Source organism: Lipophrys pholis (assembly GCF_963383615.2).
Source record: "Lipophrys pholis genome assembly, chromosome: 1".
Taxonomy (NCBI): Eukaryota; Metazoa; Chordata; class Actinopteri; order Blenniiformes; family Blenniidae; genus Lipophrys; species Lipophrys pholis.
This window is the reverse complement of record NC_137635.1, coordinates 55,006,382-55,034,190: the sequence shown is the minus strand read 5'-3', so window position 1 is coordinate 55,034,190 and position 27,809 is coordinate 55,006,382. Positions and strand designations below refer to the sequence as shown.

General features: G+C 46.8%; 1 protein-coding gene across 4 annotated transcripts; it reads right to left on the bottom strand.

The window, feature by feature from the left end:
• Nucleotides 1-824: 824 nt before the first annotated feature.
• Nucleotides 825-27,592, bottom strand: zmynd11 (zinc finger, MYND-type containing 11). 4 transcript variants are annotated; one of them, XM_080472598.1, is made up of 16 exons: nt 27,424-27,592; nt 20,455-20,590; nt 15,996-16,155; nt 15,043-15,066; nt 7,887-8,048; nt 7,520-7,597; nt 7,008-7,100; nt 5,676-5,763; nt 5,425-5,480; nt 4,449-4,526; nt 3,957-4,075; nt 3,568-3,880; nt 3,330-3,404; nt 2,979-3,257; nt 2,667-2,852; nt 825-1,311 (listed from the first exon to the last, which is right to left on the bottom strand). In XM_080472598.1, the coding sequence occupies exons 2-16, from the start codon at nt 20,583-20,585 to the stop codon at nt 1,189-1,191; spliced, it is 1,965 nt and encodes a 654-aa protein (XP_080328724.1). In that variant the 5' UTR covers nt 20,586-20,590; nt 27,424-27,592; the 3' UTR covers nt 825-1,188. The 4 variants fall into 4 exon arrangements, with proteins under 4 accessions (XP_080328724.1, XP_080328725.1, XP_080328723.1 ...); XM_080472597.1 differs by having other exon boundaries at nt 1,058-1,311; nt 3,577-3,880; nt 27,424-27,513; XM_080472599.1 differs by lacking the exon at nt 20,455-20,590 and having other exon boundaries at nt 27,424-27,569.
• Nucleotides 27,593-27,809: the final 217 nt, after the last annotated feature.

Below are 27,809 nucleotides of genomic sequence, written 5' to 3'. Positions count from 1 at the left end.
GAAGAGGAGGAGGGGAAAGAGAGAGGAAGAGGAGGAGGGGAAAGAGGGGAGATGAGGTTGAGGAAGGAAGAGGAGGAAGAAGAGGAAGAGGAAGAAGAAGAGGAAGAGGAAGAAGAGGAGGAAGAGGAGGAGGAAGAAGAGGAGGAAGAGGAAGTCATTGTAGAAAAGATGAACGTTTGCATAATCCCTCAGTCTATTTTTTCCATTATTGTTTCACTGTGAAGAATGAAGGAAAGAACCAGATGAAGATGGATGAAGATGAACAGACACTGATCACCGATCGATACCAGCTGATCACTGATTGATCACCACGGACGTGAATCCCTCGGACCCAAACAGAAACTCTTCAGTCGGCAGGAAAAGAAAAAGTCTTCTTCGCAGAGAGAGAGAGAGAGAGAGAGAGAGAGAGAGAGAGAGAGAGAGAGAGAGAGAGAGAGAGAGAGAGAGAGAGAGAGAGAGAGAGAGAGAGAGAGAGAGAGAGAGAGAGAGAGAGAGAGAGAGAGAGAGAGAGAGAGAGAGAGAAGTCTTCTCATCGATGTTTTAACCATCGAACTGTCGAGGGAAGAAAATGTGACGAGTCGGGAAAACTTTTCAAAAGGAGGCCGACTCTTCCTGTGAACGTCCGACTGGAGGAGGAAAACAAGTCATCAACTAACTCTCCGTTTCCATGACGACTGACACCCTGTTCCCAGAATCACTCGACGGGGAGGAAGAAGAATTTAGGTAGAAATCATTTACAACAAAGAAAAAGTGCCGCCAAAATAAAACAGGAAATCAATGTTGGTTTTGTGTATAAAATAAAAGAAAGAAGAGCAGAACGACTTCCTGTTAAAATCTGAAGTTTAAACAAAGATTTGATAATAAAACAAGGATTTCTTTAAAAACAGACGTTAAAATGTTTTTGTGTTGAGTCTTAAATAACAGATTCTCCACTTCAGGAAAGGAACAGATAAAAACAGAAGACGAGGACGTCTGGAGACTCGTCCTGGAAGCGTCTGTCCATCATTTAGAGAAACGACACGACGGGAAAAGTTAAATAATAAAAACAAAACGGTCAGAAAAACACGAGTTCCACAAAGTCTGTAGGAAGGAGAGTAAAGAAGTGGGAGAGTGTGTGTGTGTGTGTGTGTGTGTGTGGACATTGACTGACAGGCGGTGGGAGGGGCTTTGGGAGGGGGCGGGGCTTGCTCATCTCTTCCTGCGGCAGGTTCGTTTGTGGTCGGCGTGCCAGTGCTCCTGCTGACACTTGATGGAGCAGTACGAGGTGTTCCAGCAGCAGTGGTACATGGCCTCCTCCTCACAGTTATAACACTGCGCACACACACGCACACACACACACACACACACACACACACACACACACACACACACACACACACACACACACACACACACACACACACACACACACACACACACACACACACACACACACACACACACACACACACACACACACACACATCAAACAATCAACAACAAAACTAAATTCACCAGATGATAAAGATCTGCAGCATTCTGGTCCAACAGCATGCGGCTACCTTTAGCTGCTACCTTTAGCTGCTAACTGTTGCTACCTTTAGCTGTTCAGTGCTGCTACCTTTAGCTGTTCAGTGCTGCTACCTTTAGCTGCTAACTGTTGCTACCTTTAGCTGCTCGCTGCTGCTACCTTTAGCTGCTAGCTGCTGCTACCTTTAGCTGCTAACTGCTACTACCTTTAGCTGCTAACTGCTGCAACCTTCAGCTGCTAGCTGCTGCTACCTTTAGCTGCTAGCTGCTGCTACCTTTAGCTGTTCACTGCTGCTACCTTTAGTTGTTCAGTGCTGCTACCTTTAGCTGCTAACTGTTGCTACCTTTAGCTGTTCACTGCTGTTACCTTTAGCTGCTAACTGCTGCTACCATTAGCTGCTCACTGCTGCTACCTTTAGCTGCTAACTGTTGCTACCTTTAGCTGCTAGCTGCTGCTACCTTTAGCTGCTGCTACCTTTAGCTGCTAACTGTTGCTACCTTTAGCTGATAACTGCTGCTACCTTTAGCTGCTAGCTGCTGCTACCTTTAGCTGCTCACTGCTGCTTACATTAGCTGCTCACTGCTGCTACCTTTAGCTGCTCGCTGCTGCTACCTTTAGCTGCTAGCTGCTGCTACCTTTAGCTGCTAGCTGCTGCTACCTTTAGCTGCTAGCTGCTGCTACCTTTAGCTGCTCGCTGCTGCTACCTTTAGCTGCTCACTGCTGCTACCTTTAGCTGCTCACTGCTGCTACCTTTAGCTGCTCACTGCTGCTACCTTTAGCTGCTCACTGCTGCTACCTTTAGCTGCTCACTGCTGCTACCTTTAGCTGCTCACTGCTGCTACCTTTAGCTGCTAACTGCTGCTACCTTTAGCTGCTAACTGCTGCTACCTTTAGCTGCTAACTGCTGCTACCTTTAGCTGCATCTCAACGTTTATTTTCTTGTTTCTGTTTTTTCTCTCGTTCCTGAAGAACCGTTCTATTGACCAGCAGGAACGCTGCTGAATTATGATTCATTGTCAACTAAAGAAAAATAATTGAAGTTGTGACTTTATTTAAAAACTGGATTCTGTCCGTCCCTCATTAAGTTATATCATCATCATCATCATCATCATCATCCTCATCATCATCATCAGGTGTTTGCAGTGCCGGGACTCACCCACTGCTTCTTCTTGGTCTGAGAGATCAGCTGCTTGTGTTGAGCCACCAGCTTCTTCACCTCCTCCACCAGCTCCTCCTTACACTTCTCCTTCACCTGCTTACACTTCCTCTCCATCTCCGCCTGAGCTCCGGACACCGCCTTACTGACGGCCTGACGCTTCTCCTCCTCCATCTCCGCCCGCAGCTGCACACACACACACACACACACACACACACACACACACACACACACACAGAGAAGCTTTAAATCCTTCAGGAGGTGAAGCGTCGGCGTGCTAACAGCTAACAGCTAACAGCTGATGTGACGCACCTTCTCCAGGGCTTCCCGGACGACTCGCTCCGTCTCGCGCTTGTTGTCGGCCTTCATCATCTCCTTGACGTCGTTGAAGACCTTGGTGTACTTCTCGTGGCACATGTTCTGACAGGCGCCGTCGCTGCTGGTCTGCGTGCCGCGGTGCAGCGTGCGCGGCGAGCCGCCGCCGGCCTTCTTGGTCTGCGTGGACACCGACAGCTTCTCGGGCTGCTGCGGCGCCGACGACACCGGGATCTCCTGGCTGGAGCTGACCGCCTCCATCTCCGGCTCGGGGTCCTGCGAGCGGCTGGGATTAACCACGGCTCGTGTGGAGCGAGTGTGCGTCAGTGTGAAGGCTGATGAACTTACGCTGACTTCCTCTTTGGGCTCGACCGCCTGAGACCGGCGGCTCTTCTTGGCTTTGGGCTCCAGGCTGCTCTTCAGCTGAAAGAGACCAGAACGTTTACTGCTGCAGGAATCACCCAGCTGGAGACGGAGGCTCCAGGATGAAGGGTGGTAATATTGACTGTTCTTCAGAAACGCCACCAGGTGGCGCAGTAGAAGAGCTCAGATGTTTAGGTGATGAGAGTCGGTGCGGCCAACTCACCTGCCGGACCTGCTCGTTGCTGGTGGAGGAGATGCTGGACTCCGCCTCCTCTGTCCGCTCCAGCCGCTCCGTCCTGGTGCTGCCCTCCTCTTCCTCCTCTTCCTCCTCCTCCTCTTCCTCCTGCTGCCTCGGGGTCTGGCTCTGCGGCGGGCTGCTCTCCTCCATCTTTGTTTTCCAGAAGCGCCCCTCCTTCAGGAAGCGCTGGTACACCTCCAGCTCCTCGCAGGCCTTCTTCCAGCCGCTGCTGCGCTTCACCTGCAGCTGCTGGACGCTCACCTTGATGTCCTGGATGTTGTCTGCGGGGATCCAGGCCCTACAGGACCGAGACACACACTGTCAGTCTCCCGGGTTCATTCTGTGGAGCAGCGGTCATTTCCAGCCCCTCTGACCTCTGGTGCTGGTGTCCGAAGAAGCGTACGTCCACCTGGTTGTCCTCCCGCTGCAGCACTTTGGCCGGCCAGTAACCGAAGCCTTTCATTTTGGCCCAGACCAGGTCGTGACTGGGACTCTGCAACACAAACACCCATCAGGACAAACAATCAGCTTTCTATTCATTGTTCAGTTACAGTTTGGATTCTCATGGGAACATTTAATACCTCCTTTTTGGATTTTCTATAAAGAGGAGAAAATCTATATTCAGATTAAAATCTTTTAAAAACGTGTCCAGATCTTTCATGGCTCAGCCTGTTTTAAAAACCTGTTGTGTAGAAATGTGTTTATATTTATGGTGTTTAACACAATGTTGTGTTAGTCTGTACTTCATGACTGTAATGTGATTACTTTGGCCTGTAATATGTGCACTGACTCGCATGATGCATCACTGCCGTTAGAATCTGAGGTGAAGAAGGAGGGATGAGGAAAAGAAGTGTAGACAAACTCACGCAGGGATAACAGAACCAGTTGTCGGGTCGAGCGTTGGACAGATAGAAACAGTTCTTACACAGCAACAACTCGTTCAACTGGACCGGCGAGAGAAGAAGGGATGAGGAGGAGGGGAGGAGGAGGAGGGATGGAGGAGGAGGGATGGAGGAGGGAGAGAAGGAGGGATGAGAGAAGGAGGGATGGAGGAGGGATGGAGGAGGGAGAGAAGGAGGGATGAGAGAAGGAGGGATGAGGAGGAGGGAGAGAAGGAGGGATGAGGAGGGAGAGAAGAAGGATGAGGAGGAGGGAGAGAAGGAGGGATGAGGAGGAGGGAGAGAAGAAGGGATGAGGAGGAGGGAGGGGAGGAGGAGGGATGGAGGAGGGATGAGGAAAGGAGGGATGGAGGAGGGATGAGAGAAGGAGGGAGAAGGAGGGATGGAGGAGTGATGAGAGAAGGAGGGATGGAGGAGGAGGGAGAGAAGGAGGGATGGAGGAGGGATGAGAGAAGGAGGGATGGAGGAGGAGGGATGGAGGAGGGATGAGAGAAGGAGGGATGGAGGAGGAGGGATGGAGGAGGAGGAATGGGAGGAGGAGGGACGGAGGAGGGATGAGGAGGAGGGAGAGAAGGAGGGATGGAGGAGGAGGGATGAGAAGGGATGAGAGAAGGAGGGATGGAGGAGGAGGGATGAGAGGAGGAGGGATGAGAGGAGGGATGAGAAGGAGGGAGAAAGAGAAGTTAAACATGTCAAAGTAAAAAACCGATTTATGAAGTCGAGAAAGTTAAAAAAATATATACAAAAATTCTGAGAGTAAAAAAACCTTGTTTATATTAAACAATATTAAAACAAATTGAATTAAATTTAGATTAAAAAACTGGATCAAATCAAAAAATAATTTTTTTTTTTAATTTGTCTGGAATGAAAAGTAGGAAATAAGATCAGATTTTTATTCTTTTTAATAAACTTGTTAGTTTAAATGAGAGGAAAGTATTTTCACCTCGTGGCACGTGTCACTGAAGAGTAACCGAGCGATCTCAGCCTGGTCGCTGTGCACTGGAACAAACAAACAAACAAACAAACTTTAATTAATAATTTATCTTTCAGATTCTCCTTCGATGTGGAGGTTGATGAGCTGAAGCGACTCAGATTGTGATGAAATGTTCACCGTGTTGAAGTTTTCTTTCTTTTTAAAACGTTTTCAGTTTAACGAGCAGCAGAAACAAGCAGAGTTTCACTGTGAACGCTCACCTCCGTACAAGATGGCCGTGTTGTGAACGATCAGCTGGGCGTCGGCTTTGAACTCCTCGAAGCTTTTATACTTTCCTTCAGACAGGTTCTACACACACACACACACACACACACACACACACACACACACACACACACACACACACACACACACACACACACACACACACACACACACACACACACACACACACACACACACACACACACACACACACACACACACACACACACACACACACACACACACACACACACACACACACACACACACACACACACACACACACACACACACACACACACACACACGTTATTTGGTACATTTCTAATGCAGCTGACTTATGTTAGGAAACAGACGGAGGAGCAGAAGAGGGATGTAAGAGAGGAGTATAGAGGAGGAGTATAGAGGAGTGTAGAGGAGTGCAGAGGAGTATAGAGAAGAAGTATAGAGGAGGAGGTGAGAGGAGGAGTATAGAGGAGGAGTGTAGAGGAGGAGTATAGAGGAGTGCAGAGGAGGAGTATAGAGGAGGAGGTGAGAGGAGGAGTGTAGAGGGGTATAGAGAAGGAGTATAGAGGAGTGTAGAGGAGGAGTATAGAGGAGGAGTGCAGAGGAGGAGTATGGAGGAGGAGTGTAGAGGAGGAGTGTAGAGGAGGAGGTGAGAGGAGGAGTGTAGAGGAGGAGTGCAGAGGAGGAGTGTAGAGGAGGAGGTGAGAGGAGGAGTGTAGAGGAGGAGTATAGAGGAGGGATGTAGAGGAGGAGTGTAGAGGAGGAGTGTAGAGGAGGAGTGTAGAGGAGTGTAGAGGAGGAGTATTGAGGAGGAGTGTGGAGGAGGAGTGTAGAGGAGGAGTATTGAGGAGGAGTGTAGAGGAGTGTAGAGGAGGAGTATTGAGGAGGAGCGTAGAGGAGTGTAGAGGAGGAGGTGAGAGGAGGAGTGTAGAGGAGGAGTATAGAGGAGGAGCGTAGAGGAGGAGTGTAGAGGAGGAGTGTAGAGGAGTGTAGAGGAGGAGTATTGAGGAGGAGCGTAGAGGAGGAGTGTAGAGGAGGAGTGTAGAGGAGGAGTATTGAGGAGGAGTGTAGAGGAGGAGTGTAGAGGAGGAGGTGAGAGGAGGAGTGTAGAGGAGGAGTGTAGAGGAGGAGCGTAGAGGAGGAGTGTAGAGGAGGAGGTGAGAGGAGGAGTGTAGAGGAGGAGTATAGAGGAGGGATGTAGAGGAGGAGTGTAGAGGAGGAGGTGAGAGGAGGAGTGTAGAGGAGGAGTATAGAGGAGGGATGTAGAGGAGGAGTGTAGAGGAGGAGTATTGAGGAGGAGTGTAGAGGAGTGAGTCAGTCACCTCCTGGATGTTGGAGACGTCCAGAGCCGTGTGGATCAGCCTCTTGTACATGGGATGTTTAGTGTCTTTGCCTTTCTTGTTCAGGTCCACCGCCTGGGGGGGTGGGGGGGGCATTTAATATAATTTCATAGAGAGGGGTGTGTGTGTGTGTTGGGGATCATGTGGGGTAACATGATGAGATTGAATGCCCCTTAAAGAAGGAGCGATGGGAAGAAGGAGGAGACAGGAAAGGTGACGGGGATTTAACACCACTTCACCGTCGAGGGGGCGGGGGCGGGGGCGGGGGTGGGGGTGGGGGTGGGGGTGGGGGTGTCAATTTTAAGATGGAAGGAGTTACTACTTTTAAAATACACAGTCTGAGAGGATAAATAAAGCTTTTAGTTAAAGCTGTAAAAGTTTGTAATGAAAAAAAAAAACAGGCCATCTGAAGTACCGTGACCAACCTGAGGGGGCGCTACAGAAAACAGATGTGAGCAGTTTTCTGAACGTTAACAGAGATTTGGGGTTCTTACCCTCTCCTTCATCCGCTGGACGATGAAGCGCAGATATTTACACATTTCCTGTTTGTTGAGATTCTTCTTTTTACTTCCCTGATAAAGAAGAGAAAAGAAAAAGAGTTTAAGCCTCAGTACGCCTCGTCAGTGTGAACCACACAGCATCACATCAGAGCCGGGTGGAGACGACTGACCAATCAGAATGAATCTGAAGAGAGTTTAACAGACTGTATGGTTGCTCGGGTTGGTAGAAACAGCAACAACGTGAACAACTGCAGGACATAGTCACATTTCCCTGCAGGAGTTCTATTCTTTAATATTAAAGCTGTATCGCCAACACCAGGCAACTCCTGTCTCCTGATTTATCTTTTGGTATGTGACCCACCCTGCAGACCAGACACTGCCAGTGGGAGCCCCCGTCTCGGGGCCGGACCTCCTCCGACAGACACTTGAGGTGATACACCCGGAAGCAGTTGTCGCAGGCGAGCACGTCGCCGGGCAGGTGGCACTCGAAGCAGTACCAGTCGTGGCTCTCGGCCTCCCAGTCCTGCTCGGACACACAGCAGAGCACAAGTTTGGGTGACCCCCCCCCTCCAACCCGCCGCACCACTCAGCAGCAGCAGCAGGGGAGGACACCCCCGTGAAGAATCTACACCCTCCTGAAGAATCTACACCCTCCACCCTGAAGAATCTACACCCTCCTGAAGAATCTACACCCTCCTGAAGAATCTACACCCTCCATCCTGAAGAATCTACACCCACCCTCCTGAAGCATCTACAACCTCCCTCCTGAAGAATCTACATCCTCCTGAAGAATCTACATCCTCCTGAAGAATCTACACCCTCCTGAAGAATCTACATCCTCCTGAAGAATCTACACCCTCCTGAAGAATCTACATCCTCCTGAAGAATCTACACCCTCCTGAAGAATCTACACCCTCTCTCCTGAGGTATCTACATCCTCCTTAAGAATCTACACCCTCTCTCCTGAGGTATCTACATCCTCCTTAAGAATCTACACCCTCCTGAGGTATCTACATCCTCCTGAAGAATCTACACCCTCTCTCCTGAGGTATCTACATCCTCCTTAAGAATCTACATCCTCCTGAAGAATCTACACCCTCCTGAAGAATCTACACCCTCCCTCCTGAGGCATCTACATCCTCCTTAAGAATCTACACCCTCCTGAGGTATCTACACCCTCCCTCCTGAAGTATCTACACCCTCCTGAGGTATCTACACCCTCCAGAAGCATCTACATTCTACTTCCAGCTTCAGTCTCATTCTTCTGTCTCTTTTAAATATCTATCATCAGCCACTTATTGTCCTAAATGTTTTGTCTCAGGAAACAGAGGTGATATAACAACGATCTGTGTGACACATAATCAGAGTGAGAAGAGTGGAAATGCTCTTTACTCATGTAGAAGTACAGATGAAGAGCCGTTAAAGTACAAAACCAACTACTTTAGAGTAAAAGTATAAAAAAATTACAAAAAATTGCTATTAACACACAAAGCCTTTGTGACGTATCATGACAAAACACACACACACACACACACACACACACACACACACACACACACACACACACACACACACACACACACACACACACACACACACACACACACACACACACACACACACACACACACACACACACACACACACACACACACACACACACACACGTTTTCTCTAAATAAACAAGAAAATGAATAAAGAGTAAAAAACTGCTGTATTTTCTATAAAATTATAATTAATTTCATATATTTTGGGAACAGGAAGTCCTGTCATTCAACCACATGGTGTAATCTGATTACTTCTTCCTTCCATCCTCACAGAGAAACCCTTCTGCTAAAATCAGCCAGCTGCAGGTCAAATCCGTCCGGCGGCACCAGGTATTAAGATTACAAGTAAAACTGGTATAGTTACTATTTACTACTTCCTCGTTTTCACGACGTTTCAAGGGAGTACTCTGCCTTTTTGTTTCAGAAGTTGTGTAATCAGACAAACAAAACGCAACCAAAGTTTTGCGTTTTCACTTGAAATGGTTCCGGTATAAACGAGCTGCTCGATGTTCCTGTCCGGTTGTCGGACGCCTTCGTTTGGACGATATTCAGCATTTGAGGACTGCTGGTCTTTGTTCAATTTCCTTGGCATGTATTAAATATTGAGGAAGTTTTATTCTGTACTATCACAATAAAACCACCGTTGTGTTTTGTCTTTGAATCCAAATATTTTGTAGCTCATGGAACGTTTCCTTCAAAGAAAGTAAAGAAAATGTACCGGCTGCTTTACTTCATTCTTTAACGTTGCGGCTGTGGAAGAGATGTATTTTCATGAAGAGGTTGGAGGAGGAGGGGGGGGGGGGGGGGCAGACGGGATGGAAGAGCTGCTCATTCACCTACTCATCCGCCTGTCAGGACTCCAACTCCACCCACTCACCGTCTGGACTCGCTCAGGAGGAAAGAGCAGCAGTCGTGACTGAAAAGACTTCAGACTCGTTCTTCAGTTATTCTCTGTCCAGGTTAGTCATGTTGGGCCTGAGCTGGAGGAGGTGCAGCTTGGAATGAGAATCTGATTCTGATTGAAGTCTGTTCAACAATGTGAATGAAATGAGAATATAATGGTAAACTATGTGGGGGAAACTGGCTCAGGTTATTATGAATCTATAGGAGGTTTAGGAGTGAAATGAGTCCAGACCGACTCGGAAGGAGTGAAGCTCTGATCGCTCAGTAAGAAAACACTTCATTTGACCAGATACATAAACAATCCGTTCACTTTAACCTTTTTGAAATAAAGAGAAAGTGACGCAAAGTGATCTGATCCTAGACGATTGACTGATGAAGGGTTTTGTTGCGTTTCTTAGTTTAGTCCAATATTAAAATTTATTTTACCTCAAAAAATAAAAGTCAGGCGATTTGATGCCATCAGTTTTTGTAGGTTGATTTTCTGCCAGTTCTGCATTAAACAATTTATTTTGGGGGGGGGGGGGGGGGTCACAAAGTTTACTAGAAGTAGCAGCTGATAGTTTAAAAGGTGCCTGTTGGGTATTTGGTGTCTGTAAAGTGTAAAAGGCTGTCTGCCATCAGCTCCAGCTCACTTTATTCAAGTGTTTGGTAGAAAAGGGGATCATTTAAAGATCCTGGATTTTAATGTTTCTGAACATTCACTCATTCACCACAGTTCAATGTGGAAAACATAAGTTTTGTATGTCCTCCAGTGATGGGAAGATTTTATATTACAGCCTATGGAGGAGTGAATATGGTCTGAAAATCCATCCAGACGTTCCTCAGAGGATTCTTCACACACAAATACTTGTTCTGCTGCGAGCCACTTCACCGCTGTGGACTGATGGAAGACGAGCGGCGAAGGACACGTGTCTGTGGCATGCCCTGAGGATGGACGTGAGGCCATGGATATGATTACAGTGCTGCAGCTTTCAGGCTGGGCAGCAGAGCCCAGAGAAAAGAATTACACAAGAATGAGTGTAAATATCACTAAAGACCGACTCGACTGAGGAATCCTCCAGGATAACTCCGGATTTACTCCGTCAATTTAAAAAAAAATAAACACTGTTGATTTAAAATAAATAAAGTAATACAGATGAATTGTATTTATGCTCCGCCCACAGAAACAGATCCAAGATGTCAGACTGTAAACTTCAATCCTTCTGCACTTCCTTTGCTTGACTATCAATCCACCAGAGGGCGCCCACTTTATATCGACGTACTGGTCAGATACCAAGAAGAAGAGCGGAGTTCTTTAAGGAGCAGAAGGACGTTGACGACAGCGACATGGCGAGGAGGTCGAACCGTCGGAGGAACAATCGAACGCCGTGTTTGTGAAAATCATTGCCACACGGACCATCTTCAAACACTTAAGTCATTTCGGTTTCACATCCAATCTCACTACTCTGAAAGACGGCTGCTCTAGTTTTTAATAGATAACAAGTTTACAGTCAAAAGATTGTGGGTTTGATCCCCCTTCTGTGTCTAGTGTTGGTGTTTGGGCCATCACGTGTGATACAAGTTAAAAAATAAATAAATTAGCGGTCAATAGGAGCCGGAGCAAGAAAGGCAATGTTACTTCAAAGGTATGACTCTAAAGCAGGATGACGTCGAGCTCAAATACTTCAGTAATATTTCTTTACCTCATGAAATATCTTCATTGCAACATTCAACATAATCATTGTGTGTTTTCCTGATGTCGTGCCGCCTTGACGGAAACATGAGTGCAGGCACTCTACTGAAACTAAAACTCACATCTAAAAAAGATTCAATACACAGAGTTCTTTCACAGCTGAGAAATAAATCTCTGCTTCGGGGGAGAAATGTGCCCTGACTGAACGCTGCCAACAGAGGCCGAGGTTTGGACGCTGTGGAGGAAGATGTGAGGCAGCCGGAGGTCTGGCTTCCTTTAGCTGTCCTCCTCACTGGGTTAACAGCTCCGTCAGAGAGCCCGGCAGCAGCGGTTCTAATGGAACGACACTAAACCAGCTTCTGCTGCTTCAGCTTCATCCACAACAACAAACACACAGACGCTTCATCCAGTCCACCTCCAATCACACCAGATCTTCCTCTGCGCTGCAGCTAAAGGCTTTAAAAAGTCTTGTTTTCACTATGTTCTGCAGCCAAATCCTGAAAGAGTTCATCCCTCCACTGTTTAATTATAATTAGTGCATTCAGCAAAAGTAAAGGGATTCTGCTCAAACATTAACAACATTTCTTTAAAAGCAGAAGAGTACAGCAAGTGTGGAACCAAGTGCCGTACGTTCTGGACCATAAGTCGCTGATATTAGAAATTATATGATAGGAAGAAACATTTAGTTTCTCTTGTGTAAAAGAACATTTATTTTCCATGAGCAGATGTGACTGCGTCGTCTATAATCAAGCATTCTGTTGTGATACAGTGACATCTAGAGGCCCGACATGGTACGGCCCATATATTCTGATATATAAAGAACTTTTAAAAATATGTCACACGAGTACAAAGAACAACAAAAACGTGCGACATACAGTTTAAAAAATACAGTGTACTGTCCAGACATGTCACTTTTCTGTTTCTGACTTTTAAAACACAAACTGAAATATCTGAAACTTTCATGTTTTGTTTTAGCTAATTAGGTCACAATATTACAATACTTAAAAAAGAATCTTTAACTAGAAGGAAGTAACTATTACAATTAAAATATAAGCTTGAAAAACTGACAGAAGGGTTCAATTAAATTTTTAAGGATTTATTTTTTTTTTTTAAATGCATCTGTACACAATCTGTTGATGTAGTTTATTTACCATGAATTTTCTTTCCAGGACTTTTTACCTCCATGAAACAGTGATGGGACGAGGCCGTGCCTCTAAATAACCAGACTGATTCCTACTGTGGTCTTACCTTTCAATTTGAATTATTAACTTTAGTTTAAACGATGTTGACACTTGCTTTGCTGTGTCTTTCTGCACTTCTGATTCTTTTGTGGCGCAAAATAATCTAAATGAGGACGTCATTATAAATCATCTCAGATCTTTTCAAGAACATCAACAAAGTAGAAAATGAATGGTGGAATTCTAAAATGAGTTCTAAGGTATTCAGAGACATGTCATGACATCGGGTTAATGAATTAGTGTTTCAACCTTGTTTTCCAGTGTGGAGTGTGTTCAGTATCATGCATCATCAGCAGTGCAGAGGCCGGATTAAACCAACCACCAAACTTTAAACTCACAGATAACAACAGTTTGTAGAAACCTGGATTGAACCCAGTCCGGCCGAGTCGTGCCGAGAAACTTGTTTTCACAAACAAGTTGCTATTTCTGGAAGTTATGCGGGCTGCGGTTATCAGTTATGGGTTGGAGGAGTTAATGTGTCTGAGGTGAACTCAAAAAGACACGAGGCAGGCCAGCTGGCTTCAATCCAGGCCGCCGCGGAGGACCGGAGGACCTGAGGACCAGAGGACCGGAGGACCTGAGGACCGGAGGACCTGAGGACCGGAGGACCTGAGGACCGGCCTCCGAGCAGCCAGCGTCTCACAGTGACTGCTGACCTGCAGGAACCTGCAGCTTTACTAACCACGCGCGCGCACGCACGCACGCACGCACGCACGCACGCACGCACGCACGCACGCACGCACGCACGCACGCACGCACGCACACACACACACACACACACAGACAGACAGACAGACAGACAGACAGACAGACAGACAGACAGACAGACAGACAGACAGACAGACAGACAGACAGACAGACAGACAGACAGAGCTAACTCATCAATTAGAAACGACAGAGAGAAGAGGAAACAGGAAGTCAGCATGCCAGACAGAAGTTGCTCGGAGGAGAACTCGCACTACACACTCACACAGCTCGCTACCGGCCTGCGGCTATGCTAGCGTTGCTCGTCATCTCAGGTTAAAGGGGATCCATACGGTCAGATCGTAAGTTAACGTTGAGGTTTTTGAGTGGCGGCGTCTGAATGCTGAGGGAGCAGCTCTGAGCTGGACCTGGTGAGACTGACTGGAACAAGCAACGGCACACCTGCAGACGAGTAGCGGGCGCAGGCGTCACCCAGATCGGGGAGTTTGGCCACGCAGACGCAGCGCGGCGGCGGACTTTCATGAAGCTTTGTGGAGCTTGCATACGGAAAGTGGATGAATCCCTCTCAGGACATCACTCAGTCACGGGTCATTGCTCGGAGCAGGGGAGTCAAACATAAGGCCCGCAGGCTGAACATGGCCCTGCAGTGCGTTCGGTCCATGAGGACTGTAAGAAGACAAACTGCACATTCTCAATGAGAGTAACTGCTGTTCCTAACGTGCACTTTTCTTAAGCACTTTAAAAAATAAATGTACTTAATATTATTCAGGTCTTGGGCTGGCAATCTGGCCTGGAAAAAACTAATCGACGAAGAAAAATTGGAGTTTCGATTTCATTTTCTTCTATTTTTCTCAATGAACTTAAAAATGACTACAGACTTCAGATATATTGTCAAAAGTGCAACTTCATTGCAGCGATTGTCCTCAGAGTTAAAATGCATACAAACAATCCCAAAATAAAAAGTAAATGAGGCTCCGTCATTCAACAAGTTCAAGCTTTAACCAGGTTTAAGCTAAATGCAACTCCAGAAACACACAAGGGAGGAATGGTAGAACGGAACAGGACAAATCCTAAAAAACTGAGAGGGAAAACATTTGAATTTGGAAAATAAAAATCTTTTTTAGCTACAAATTGGATTAATGGATTAAATAGATTCTTGTCCGGCCCTATTCAGGTCTGATTCAGACCAAACTGCCTCAGTTCGACTCCCCGACACAGAGCAAGAAGACTGTTTCACTTCCACAGATTTAATTCAATCTCTTCTTTAACCAATCATCCTGCTTGTAGTTTTCTGTTCAAAAAGTTTCACTCGAGTCCCTGAACGCGCTGCATGTAGCAGAACCGATTTCTCACAGAATGAAGTTAGTTGAGAGGAGGAGGTGGTGGGAGAATGAGGGGAATCGAAATGAAGAACAAACCTTGGACTGGAAGGAGAAATGATGCAGCCCTTACCTTGCTTCCCTCGGCTTTTGGGTCCTGTGATTGCAAGTGATTCAGAGAGGAGTGTTTAAAAGTCCCGCTGGGAAAGCGAGTTCCTCGGGACACCACTGTCATGTCCTCAGAGACTCTTTGACCCCCACACACAGAAAACAAACATTCCCAGCATGCTTTGCTCCACCGCTCCTCTGATTCTCCTCCTGCTCTGGAGTCATAACAGCAAACCTGCGATGCAAACATCTAACCTCCAACCAGCGGACCGCTCTCCACAGTGTGAACACATTAACTATAATAAAACATGGCTGCACTGAACTGATGCTCACTAATCAAAACAGCAGAGCAGGACAGAATCCTCCGGGCAGGACGAGACAGAGGCTGTTTAACGCCCGGCTGCATGATTTATAGGTGCAGGAAACTAATTATACCTGAATTTCATCCTGCTTGGCAAAGTATGCGTGATGTATTCACACTATCGAGCAACCTGACACATGAGTGATGAGAACCAGAAAGTCTCAGCTCCTGGTAAATTAATGGATAATGACATTTGCATCTATTGTAGGATTGTTAGATAATAGAATCTGTTTTTTGACTTTACTCATTAAAGACAGAATTCTTTGTAACGGTACCGTTTAGAAAATATGGGAGGCTGCTGTAGAAACATGACGTGCGCTTGTGTTTGTATGTGTGTGTGTGCATGTAGTAAAGTGTGTGTTCAGCTACATGGAGTCACTACAGACTGCTTTGTGGACTTTGAAGCTGGATGACCTTCCTGCTGCAACTGTTTGTTATTTCTCAAAAACCTTGCTCACAGTATGAATACGATGAGATTTTATTCTTAAGTGTGTGTGTGTGTGTGTGTGTGTGTGTGTGTGTGTGTGTGTGTGTGTGTGTGTGTGTGTGTGTGTGTGTGTGTGTGTGTGTGTGTGTGTGTGTGTGTGTGTGTGTGTGTGTGTGTGTGCGGCGCTCACCATCTCGTCCCCGGGCAGCCAGTAGCCCTCCTGCTCGATGCCGGCCTTGGAGCCCTTGCAGCCCACCGTCAGGGTCTCCACCACCAGGCCGTCCTTCACGGCGAGGCTCAGCTGTCGGGCCGTCTCCTTGGGGTGCATGCCAAACACTCTGCTCAGGTACCTGCACACACACACACACACACACACACACGATGGGAGCGGTCAATCCACACAGGTCAATGTGTGAAAGCTCCAGTTTGGGCTGAATTTATCTGCAAAGACGTTCCTGAGTTTCTTGGTCATCTTTATCTGACCAAAAGAAGAAAAATGAAAAGTGCAGCAGGACATTTTTCCTGATAACAACGTGCAGAATATAAATACTGCAGAAGACAGACTCCCCGGCGACGGTTCAAGTGAAAAACACAAAGTGTTTGTTGTGTTTTGGGGTCCGTTCACACGACAACGGTGCTCAGGGCAACTGGAAACACAATTTTTTGGAAAATGTCTCCTAAGGAGGAACTTTCTGGAAACGCTGTGGACTCTGTTTTGTTGTTGACGGTGGAAACTCTATTAGTCAATCTGATTTAATTCTTCTTTTTTCTATATTTACTCATTTGTAATTGAGTTGTTTTATTTTGCTTCATTCTTTGAAAGAAAGTTGCTTGTTTGAGGTTTGTTTTCATACGTGTTTCTATCAAGAAATGATAGAAATTTCTCTGTGTACATGCTAATCAGTGTGAGATATGTAAACGTCCAAACGGGATTAAAAGCAGAGACTATCCACTTCCTCCTCCACAGTTTCTAACTGTGTGGCTGGATTGAAATGAGAGCGAGTTTGAGTCCTGCAGCCGACGGACAGTGAGCCAATGAACAAGGTCACGACGCCTCCAGACCATCAGACGGAAGCAGGAGTGTGTTGTGTCGACCAGGGGAGCTCTCACACGCCGATCAGGCTAAAAGCCGTAAATTCAGGAGGACGCCTCTTCTATTCATAGCTTCCGTTCCCACCACTATCGCCTTTCCAGCTGCAGCAGCGCTTAAAATAATCGCTCCCTCTGGCTCTAGTCTCCACTGCGTGTCGTCTGCTCGTGCTCCGTCGGTACTTCTACCAGACAAACAAACGCTGCATTTCAACTCACGTTTGAGGGAGTGGGAACATTTAATTTTCTGTGTGACAAACAAACAGATTTGCCCGATAACGGTTTATCCTCCAAACGTTGAGCTTTAATCAGTGCAGATGGAAGCGGAGCTGCAACACCTGGATTCAATTACTAAAACCATCTCAGTCTACGTGTTACTTTATCGGCACAAAACTGGAATCGCAAAACAAACCGACACACTTCACACACAGACCCGCCGTTTCCTGCTTTAAAAGTCACTGATGCAAACAGTGTGTTTCTGCACGTAGACATGATGAAGACGAGCTGCTGAGGTTCTAAGAGAGCATGAGAATGATGAAGAAACGTGGTTCACGATCGAACATCTCCAATGCAGAGAAACAGAAAATCTCCAGCGAGCAGCAGAGAACCGACAGACCCGCTGTAGAACGACCTGGTTCCACACTGCAGTGTGCAGAAGAACCTCCGAGAGCTTCTCCAACAGCTGATGAAGACAACACTTCGTGTTCCTGCAGGAAACTGGGTCTACAGGTCACACTAGACCACCAGAACTGGGGCAGAGAAGGTCCGAGGAGACTCCATTTCTGGAGAACCTGGTGTAAACACCCTGACAGCTAGGATCCATCCTGCCTGCTGCCCACGGTTCAGGGGAGGAGATTTCATTCTTCGTCACATCAACTGAGCAGGATGAAACTCCACAGTCTACCTGAGGATCTCCATTCCCTCGTGACCAGTGGACCATCTTCTGACGGAGACTTCCAGCTCACAGAGATCAAACCACCTCAAACTAGTTCAAAACTGCAAGATCCACATTATGCATGTTCAACCAATGTTTATTATCATCGTCATGTCAATATGGACCAAAGTCTTGAGGAAGGTTTCAGAACTTTGTTCAATCCGAGTCCATGAATTATTGCTGTTTTGAAGGACAAAAGAAGGTTCAACCATCCAACAAATAATAATAACAAATCAATGAATGGATATATGTCAATGTTTGCTTTCAGTTTCTTTTTTGGTTTTTGACAATTACCAAAAAAAAATACCTGACTTGCTCAACCGTTTCACATCTTCTAGTAAATTAGTGATCCGCCTTATGAATGAGTGAGTGGTTGGTTTTATGAAGATTGGCTTGGTGAGGCTGCAGCAGCCAGAAGTTAACCATCAGCCTCCGTCTCCACCTTTTATCCACAGAGCCGCTCTGGTGAATCGAGCTGCAGAGGGACCACAGGCGAGAGCCGGCGCTATCCGTTACATGCCACTGCTTGCTGTTGCCATGACAACAGCCGCTCGCCGCCGGCATTCATTTTGGCGAGCGGCCAGCTCCCAAGGTGCTCGCCAACTTGCTGAAAAGAGATGTGCCAAGTGTTTCATTAAGTCTGCGTTCCATCCGCCGGCTGATCGGCGAGGCCTGCCGCCAATGATCTGCTGTCAATTTACAGCACTCACAAAGCCAGACTGCTGCAGGCGGAGAAAAACCGCCGCGGCTAAAAGCTTGGAGAGGATGACCTGCCGCGGATCAGCCGCCCGGCTCACGGGAGGGAGGCCGACTTCACGGCGGGCAGACAATGAGTAAGGAGGAGCTGGAGAGCGGCAGAATTTAACAGATGCCAATCTAAAGGACTGATTTCTGTCTGGCAGGGCCTGGAGAGAGAAACAGCCTGTGCAGCCGCCGCCAACAAACCATTAACGCCTGCACACAACTCCCCAACAGGCTCCGAGCACGCTTCCTGCAGACACCAGAGTGACTGGAAAAAAAACTACAGCCCACAGACGATCCATCTTGTTTACTGTCGAGTCCAATGACTCTCACGCCTCGTTTACACGACAACGTTTCAGGTGAAAACGCAACGTTTTTATTTCAGAAAAGTTTATGTTTAAACAATAATGTTGTGAAAAAGATGTAGTTAGCATGTCCACTAGTTGGTGCTGTTGTTAGTGTTAGTACTGAAAGCTCACACACACACACACACACACACACACACACACACACACACACACACACACACACACACACACACACACACACACACACACACACACACACACACACACACACACACACACACACACACACACACACACACACACACACACACACACACACACACACACACACACACACACACACACACACACACACACACACACACACAAAAACTACCAGGTTGGATTGTTACTACGGTGACTGTCACAATAAAAGTACCGAGTCCCAGGAGAATATAAACTGGGAGTAATGTCACCACGGAGGAAATTTTGTTCTGATTGGCTCTACTGAGCATGTGCAGAACTACTGGTTACGACCGGGACCGGGACCGGGACCGGGACCAGTGTTTCAGCCACCAACATGACAACAGAGCCTGAGCGTTTTCAGAAAGTTCTTCTTGGAGGCCATTTCCTAAAACTTGCACTTTCAGTGGCTCCGAGCTCCACTGACTGACAGCCAAAGTGCAACCAAAGTTTTTTGTTTTCACTGTAATTTGTTGTCGTGTAAAAGGGCCTTTATATTAGCTTAAGCAGCTACAATTGTTAAAGAACAGCTAAAATCAGTTAAACAGATAAACCAGCAGAAAAGCAGCTGAAATGACACAAAAAAAAGGTTTATATGGTAAAGTGGTTATAAAATACCTGAAGTTTGCAGGTATTCTCGTTTCAAAGGGTTAAATAAGTTTTGGTTGCAGACCGCTGTACGCCCCTAAACTTTGCAAATGTATCGTGGTCGTCGCAATATGAACGTTTAATCTATGGACAAAGACTGAAGAGTAGTAGAGGATGCTTGGTGCTCTGTGTGTTCCGGTTCTACAGGTTTGGCCAATCACCTGGAGCCCTGCTGCAGGAGATCCTGTTGATAGTAGATGGTGGTGTACTTTTTAAAATATTACAACAGACCTGGTGGCAACAGAGCAGAACTCAGACGCACAAAGTCCAGAGAAGACCAGACCACATTGATGTGATCTACAACTAGAGACTCTGAAATTAACAAAAGGATTCCAACTATCAATTCCTTAAGTAACTAATCAAATACCAGTCGCACAACAAGTCACTTCATGAATTAATCAGATTACCAGCAGATGGCCTAAACATATTTTTAAAATCTGAGAGTTCTTCTGGGTACTCAAGGTATTTTCCAAAAGCTCAGCAAACTGTGGTCAACAAAGCAGACACAGGACACGTCGACACAGAGCCACTTCCAGTGTGTGAGGCCGATTCCTCCCCTCAAGTCTGAACTGAGCTGCTCTGAATCCTCTGAAACACCGAGCAGTGGCCAGAGGAGGGACCCTGCAGAGCTTTTTCAAATAGAATTAAAAAAACAAAAGCTGTCAGCATCGTCTCACACAGCCACGTCATCAGCAGGGTGAACTTACTTGGAGATTCGGTCCATGTTTGCGATTTGTTTCTGGTTGCGAATGACCTCGATGGACGCCCACACACACTGGACCACCTTCGGGTCCGCCTGCCTCTTCTTCATCACGCGTGACATAACTTCCTTATTCATCTTAACTGTGGGAAGCAGAGAAGACACAGCGATCAGCTCACGGCGAGATGGATAGAAACATCCTCTGAAGCTGAGGCGGTTTTCAAAGAAGCAGCTCTACCACTCAACGATTCCCACGATTAAACACCTGCGACTATAATCGCTCCTCTGGAGCCGTGAACAAACACACTTCGCAGCTACGCTCAAACTACTGCGGCGTCGCTCACCCTGAGACGCTGTAAACTCCCATTACAACCTCACAAAATCTTTTTAAAACCCTGACGACGTTCTCAACGGAATACTGAGACATTTCATCGTGTTTTATTCTGTTAGTTCACATAAAGGTGTGTGTGTGTGTGTGTGTGTGTGTGTGTGTGTGTGTGTGTGTGTGTGTGTGTGTGTGTGTGTGTGTGTGTGTGTGTGTGTGTGTGTAAAAGTAGCAGTTTTCTAGAGAAACCTTTTCAAAATGCTCCCGTCTGTCTTAAGACCTTTCTGAAACGCAGTACATGCACAAACTGCAGTTGCAGTCGATAGTGTTCCTGCTCACTGGAGTATTTTTTACAAAGACAACGGAGGATTCAGAGTGTTAGTGAGAATTTAAGAGCTCTTCACCAACAAAGTCGACATTTCCTGCCATTTAACAGACCATCATCTGCACACAGGCACCGAGTGGAGCGACACCAGGAAGACAGACTTTTTAAAAAGGAGCTGGCAAATTTACATCATATGGTGTTTTACACCAACTAGTGGCCTGGCATGCAAACTGCAGCAGTTTTAATGTTTCTAACTTTCCTGATTGTTGGGATTACGAGCATGAGCAAACTTTACTGTCTGCACGAGACTTTTTTGGAAATGAAAATGAAAAAGTGACATTGCCGGCAGACTGTCCTCATGCAGAGGGTTTAACTGAATACTATGAGGTTGAATACACAGTGCAGGATTACTATACTACTGAAAGGACCAAAGAGCCTCGTACTTGTGGGTTAGGGTTCAAATCTGATATGCTTTGTGATTAAAGGCTACAACAGAAAATTGTTCAATCTGAGTACGCTCCACGGAAAGCGCTTTACCATTTTTGTTTAGCAGACAGAGAAATAAGTCACCAGGAATATCTCTGCTGCTAATTACTAAAGTCAGACGTAGCAGGTTGCCATTCGTTTATCTGCAGCAGAGCAGATAAACAATTGATAAAGCTTGATGTTCGATGTCAAGAGACAGCCCCTCCCTCTTACAAATGACTCATCTACTGAGATTAAGCCATCTCTTTATGCCCTGCTGATATTAAACTCGCTAATCATGGAGACGGCAGGGAAACACACGTTTACGGGAGCCTGATGTTTTCCCCTCACAGATGATTGCATAGCTTCACAGCACAAGACGCTCAGCAGGGATGTGCAGCTACAGACTGCGCATGAGCAGCATAATCCCATGTGAAACCTTTAAAAACCACAACATGGGCTTCAGCCACGTGACACTCAATGAGCTAACACTTTGTCCTAAATATTCAGGCTGTGGGGAGTGCATTACGCAATCTGAATAAAAACCAATAACCAAGGAAAGGCTGCGGGGAGTGATTCAGGTGTCGACTGAAGACGCAAACATGCATCATCCAAGACTCCTTGAAGGACGGAACAGAAAACGGTTGGAAAAGCAAAGTGATTTGTATCAGGAGCTTAAAATTTGTTTATTACATTGGTCTTTGGTTGGTTTTATTGAACACTGACTCAGACAGACATGTTTGAGCTGTAAATACCTGTCAGAAATGTCTCTATAGGTGCTTCAGATAATGTGAGGTCATTTCCTTGCGATCCAACAGAGGGCGCTCTAAGACCATCATGTTGATCTACTGACCGATCTCCAAACAAATAACATCAACGTGTTGTTTTGATCTGAAGTTTGTTTCCCAGTTTGAATGCCTTCAGATGTGTTTTTCACAGTGGGAAATGGGAACTTTCCCACTTCCCAGTTGTTCCTGAACACATTCTAAATCTCAGGATTGAGACAAAAAGGAGACGCGTCTTCAAGAAGTCACCTTTTCAACTGGGAATCAGCTGCTCAAGCATCTTTAGCATCCAGACTCTTTAGACGTTGGCAGTAACTTCACTAAGAACTTCATTTACTTGGTGTTATCGACATCCAATCCAAACTGCTGATAAAAGGTTTTACAGAAGGCGACAGGTCCGTTTCAAGCGAGGAGAATGATGTGAACTGGAACCGTCTAAACCTCCAAGTAACTCCTGAACTGAACATTCCGGCCACGCCCTCCACGGTCTGCGTTCACAAGGCGCCAATTCGTTTCCTCTGATATAATTCTGAACTGAAGAGTTTGTAAAATGAGTCTTAAACTCGTGTAACGGCAGCATCAGACACACAGCGTCTCCAATGTCAGGTTATTGTTTTTAACCTTTTAAAGAGGTGACACATCAGAGCTTCCTTCAACACAAGCAGTTTGACACCACATCTGAAGTGATGCTGCTTTCAAACGCTCCTCCGTGTGTCAGCAGTTTGATGTAGCCTGACGACGAACACGGAGGCTTTACACCCAGCACAGGAACACAGACGTGTTCAGTCAACGCCTCAGAGAGCAGCTCAGAGAGCAGCTCAGGGAGCAGCTCAGGGAGCAGCTCAGGGAGCAGCTCAGGGAGCAGCTCAGAGAGCAGCTCAGGGAGCAGCTCAGAGCCCCTTCCTTGCATTTTGTGTGTCCGCTAACACAACGATGCTCGGAGCCACCGAAAAACACAACTTTGGAAAACGGCTCCCGGGGTGGAACTTTTCGAAAACGCATTGAATTCATCGCTGTGGAAACGGAGGGATAACAAGACTTTGTGAAAACGCTCAGGGCGTCTCCTTACTGACAGCAGGACCACGGCTACGCCACACGCACCACGACGGGAGGTGTTGTGCACGCGCTCAGTAGACGGACAATCAGAACATTTCTCCCAGAGTTTTATGACACCCGCTCACAGACAGTCACCGTAATAACAATCCAACTTCATACTTTTATTTTGACAGTCACCGTAATAACAATCCAGCTTGATGGTCTGTCCACTAGAATGTCCGTGTTCTCCCAGTGTTAATGTTTAGAGCTCATTGTTCTCTGCTGTGTGTGTGTGCTTTCAGTACTAAAATCACCAATAGCACCCACTAGTGGCTCAACATGAGAACTACATCATTTTCAGAATGTTACCATCTAAAAGTGAAACTTTTTTGAAATGAAAAGGCAAAAATTTAGCATTTTCACTTGAAACATTGTGGTGTAAACGGGTCTTTAATCTGTAAAACAGTAAAAAGTCTCCACTCTATAAGGTTGATTTCGTCTCCACATTATATTTGCGAGTCGTCTTACAGCAGCAGGAGACGACATAGAAGAGATCACGGTTCCTACAGACACGTCGGGATGCTTGTGGACACGTTCACTTAAATCCAGCAGAGTTTCATACACACCAGTCTAAGAGAGGACAAACAGTTTTGAAACACACAACTTCATCTCATTTTTATACCATAAATCCACTTTTAACGTGCGCGGACAATGAGAGTTTCCGTGATGACTCGCACTATATGTTAGATATTTGGATCGGGGGCCAACATCCATCATTTTAACTGCACATCTAGAGCGTAGCAGCGGTCAGCACTCTGCTCCGACACTCCTCGTCAATGTTCGGCCTTTTTCACTGCCGTCTGCATGTTGTGCTCCTTCCTAGCGATTTGTCTTTGCACAATCCAAACACATACTAATTATCCAAAGGGGTGTGTGCGTGTGTGTGTGTGTGTGTGTGTGTGTGTGTGTGTGTGTGTGTGTGTGTGTGTGTGTGTGTGTGTGTGTGTGTGTGTGTGTGTGTGTCCTCTAATGGAGTAGAAACCTGCAGTATCCCCTCTTGTTGTCGATGGTGGAGGCTGATCAACCCTTCCCCTCAGTTCTAAACGGCCGGAGCTGACAAATTAAAGCAGATCCAAAAGCGTAAACCCCGAAAGTGTCCTGATTGATGCTGCTCCTGCTCTTTAGGCGGCCTTCCCCAAATATCTTTTAGTAATTCATATCCAATTTCATGCAGTCCTCCTCTCAGCCATCCGTGAAACTTAAGATGTCACTTTCACAAATGGCAGCCAAAAGCTAAGCGTAATAATATTTAAAGTGTTTTAATATGGGGGAAGAGGCTTGGCTTCGGTGCAGTATGTGGTCGAGGAGGAAAGGATGTTCATCTTCACACTTTCCGTAGTGGAGTATGAGCTGTGGTTTACAAGAGAAACTTCAGATCAGACAAACCCCACTCAAACCAAGTGTCAGTGTTTCATCTTCCTCTCAAGGTCTGACTCAGGCTTTCTTTGTCATCTCTTCAGGTAAACTCTTTCAGAGTGTGTACTTGAGATTGCTGCAGATAAAATCTGATGGTGGTTTTAGTGCTGAGCTCACATGAATCACTCAGTTTGGATCTTTTGAAAGTGACCGATGCTGCATTTTACCTTCTTTTAACACGTCGACTGCACCAGCAGAGCTTTGTGTTTTAAAAGGTGATTGACAGGAGAGAGATGTAGAAGGTTCATTTCCAAGATCCAGATTGTTTTTTTTAAATAGAGCCCCGGCGAGCTCAGCTGGTAGAGCATGAGAGTCTCAACCTCAAGGTAGAGGGTTCATGCCCCACACCGGGCACCACCTTCCTGTGGGCTCTCCACCTGCAGGAAGGTTCTTAATGGTGCTATGTGATCAGGGTGACGGTGCTCAGACTGACACCCCCACCACCCGGGAACGGAGAAGAGGGAGGAGATGGAGGGATTACTTTTTTTCCGACGTAGGACCAAACAGAGTTTTTGGGAAACATGGATGATACAAGCATGTTTGTAGACGTTATTATATTATAAACTGGGATTATTTTTGGTCTTCCTGGACCAGACACCCCCACATAGTTTGTTTGTTTTTTATCTTTGACTTTATAGTCACCTTAATAGCATTACTAACGGTTCATCGGAATCTGGTGTGACCCAGCACAGTGAAGATTTGATGAGCAGTGTTCGTATGGTCCTCCAGGCTGTGAGTATAGTTCCATCACAGTGTGGAGTTTTCTTTTGTTATAACAACACAAATCTGTGATAACATATCAGTGTTTGCTCGTTGCAGTTCTTTACTTTCAGAAATGACACATACGCTGCAGATTTGAGGCCAAAAAAATCCACAGAAACATTTGTGAATGCAGAACATTCCTCTATTGAATAACTACTGATAAAACACTAAATATCTGCAATCACAGCATCAACAGCTTAAAATAATATCATATTTAACCTTTGTGGGCCAATAATCACTTGGGATGAGAAACCTTGCAGACTGAATAAGACGAGGACTTTTTCTTCCGTTAATTTATGGCCTTCTATTTTTAAGATATGGAGCTAAAACGTTGCTCTGAAACAGCAATAAAAGGAATCATCTTAACAAATATTGTTGGATTTGACCAGTAAGTTGTTGCGCAATTAGAGCTGACCAGAATATGGAAGAAGATGGTAATAACTAAACACAAAGAAAGTTTGTTGAGCTTCAATGTTTAAATCGCAGTTCTGTGTCCATGCAAATACTTTTTTAGAACATAAAAACAACATTGCTTTCAGCGTTTCTGTCGTTACCATGGAAACAAACATAATTTTCAGAACGCAAAACCATTCTGAAACAGAAAAAATAATAATAATGCTAAAACACCGTGTTTTCACGTTAACGCGGACTTAACCAAGACTGTGTGTACTTTCTATCGGTCAGTCTGGGGAGTCAAACGACTCGCGAACCACGATTCGAAGAGTCGACTCATTGAACGAGTGGTTCAGGAACCGCCCAGCTCTACTCGGGTAGTAGGTGTGAATGAAAGCCACCTGTACCAGGGGAACAGGACGGCCACCCTCCTTTCCTCTGTCCCCGGTCCCCGGAGGACCCTCACAGCCGCACGGTGACCGGAGGACAGCGGCTCACCGGGGCCGCCGCGCACCCCGGTTCCCCCCGCCGGAGCCCTGGTGAGGAGGAGCCGGGTGTCTGGCTGTCTGAGTAAACAAAAGAACCCGCTCGGTGCTGCTCGCACACGGGGACAGCTCCTCCTTACACACCCGGACAGCTGCTCATCCTCACCTCCACACCGAATAAACGATCAAACCCTTCGATTTTAATGAAAACCCTTCGAACCGAGCGCCGGTCCGTCTGTCAGACATTACCGCGGTGCTACTCTCCGTTAGCCGCTACCAGCCTCCAGCAGCAGGCTGGTAGTGACGCCCAGCCAGCTGCTAAACACACACACAGACACAAAACACAGCAATAAATACTATATTTACCCCTAAAGCCCCTGGAACGGGTTTAATGTTGAATAACAAAGCGCGAGCGGAGAAGGCCACGGGGCAGCAACGAGCTCCATGTAGCCGCTAATGCTAAGCTGCAGCCTGTCAACACCGAGCCTCCGTTTTCACTTTAAATGGATCCATTGTTGCTCCGTTTCCACCGAATATCGTCAGCAAAGTGTTCTATTGGACCCGCCGTGGTGGCGAGGAGATGTTTTGGTGGATTAACGTGCCGCTGTGGCGGTAATATTGAAGCGGAGCGATTGCGGTGTTACGCAGCTAACGAGCGCTGGTTAGCGGATCAACCAGTCGACATGTCAGCGGACCAGGACGGGCTTTACCGTCATAACGTCCGGTTTCAGGCACCTGGGGCTGCCGGGGCGGCGGGCTTAACGTGAGAAAAACCGGCGGAGCGCGCTCGGCTAACGAGCAGCCGCTCCGTTTGTTTTGGAGGGCGCCATGTTCACCGTCCTCCATCACGGGACAGAGCGCGACGGTTAGCCGAGCGGCAGCGCTCTCACCCGGGGTAAAGACACCTCCACCTCCCGCCTCCTACCTCCGCCTCGGTGGCCTCACAGCTGCAGGGGGATCCGGGCAGCTCACATCCGTGTCCCTCGGCCGCGGACGGTGGTCGGTGTCCAGCTCGCCACACGGGGCTGGGAGGTAAACACAGACGGAGCCGCGGGGAGGGAGAACTCTAGCGGCCGTGTGACACGCGCTCAGCCGGGGCGTTAAAGGGCCAGTACGCACACAGCGCGTGGTGCCCAGGTGAGGCTCACCTGGACTTCAGTCTGTCCTCAGGTGAGGCTCACCTGGAGCTCAGAATGACCTCAGGTGAGGCTCACCTGGACCTCAGTCTGGAGCTCAGAATGACCTCAGGTGAGGCTCACCTGGGCCTCAGTCTGTCCTCAGGTGAGGCTCACCGAGAGCCCAGTCTGGAGC

What these genes read in the sequence shown, in the direction of transcription:
- zmynd11 (XM_080472596.1), bottom strand. Translation starts at nt 20,585, where the DNA reads ATGAATAAGGAAGTTATGTCACGCGTGATGAAGAAGAGGCAGGCGGAC. An exon ending in AACATGGACCGAATCTCCAA is followed by an intron (nt 16,156 to 20,454) that starts GTAAGTTCACCC and finishes GTGTGTGTGCAG; the next exon opens with GTACCTGAGCAGAGTGTTTG. An exon ending in ACTGGTTCTGTTATCCCTGC is followed by an intron (nt 4,076 to 4,448) that starts GTGAGTTTGTCT and finishes TTTGTGTTGCAG; the next exon opens with AGTCCCAGTCACGACCTGGT.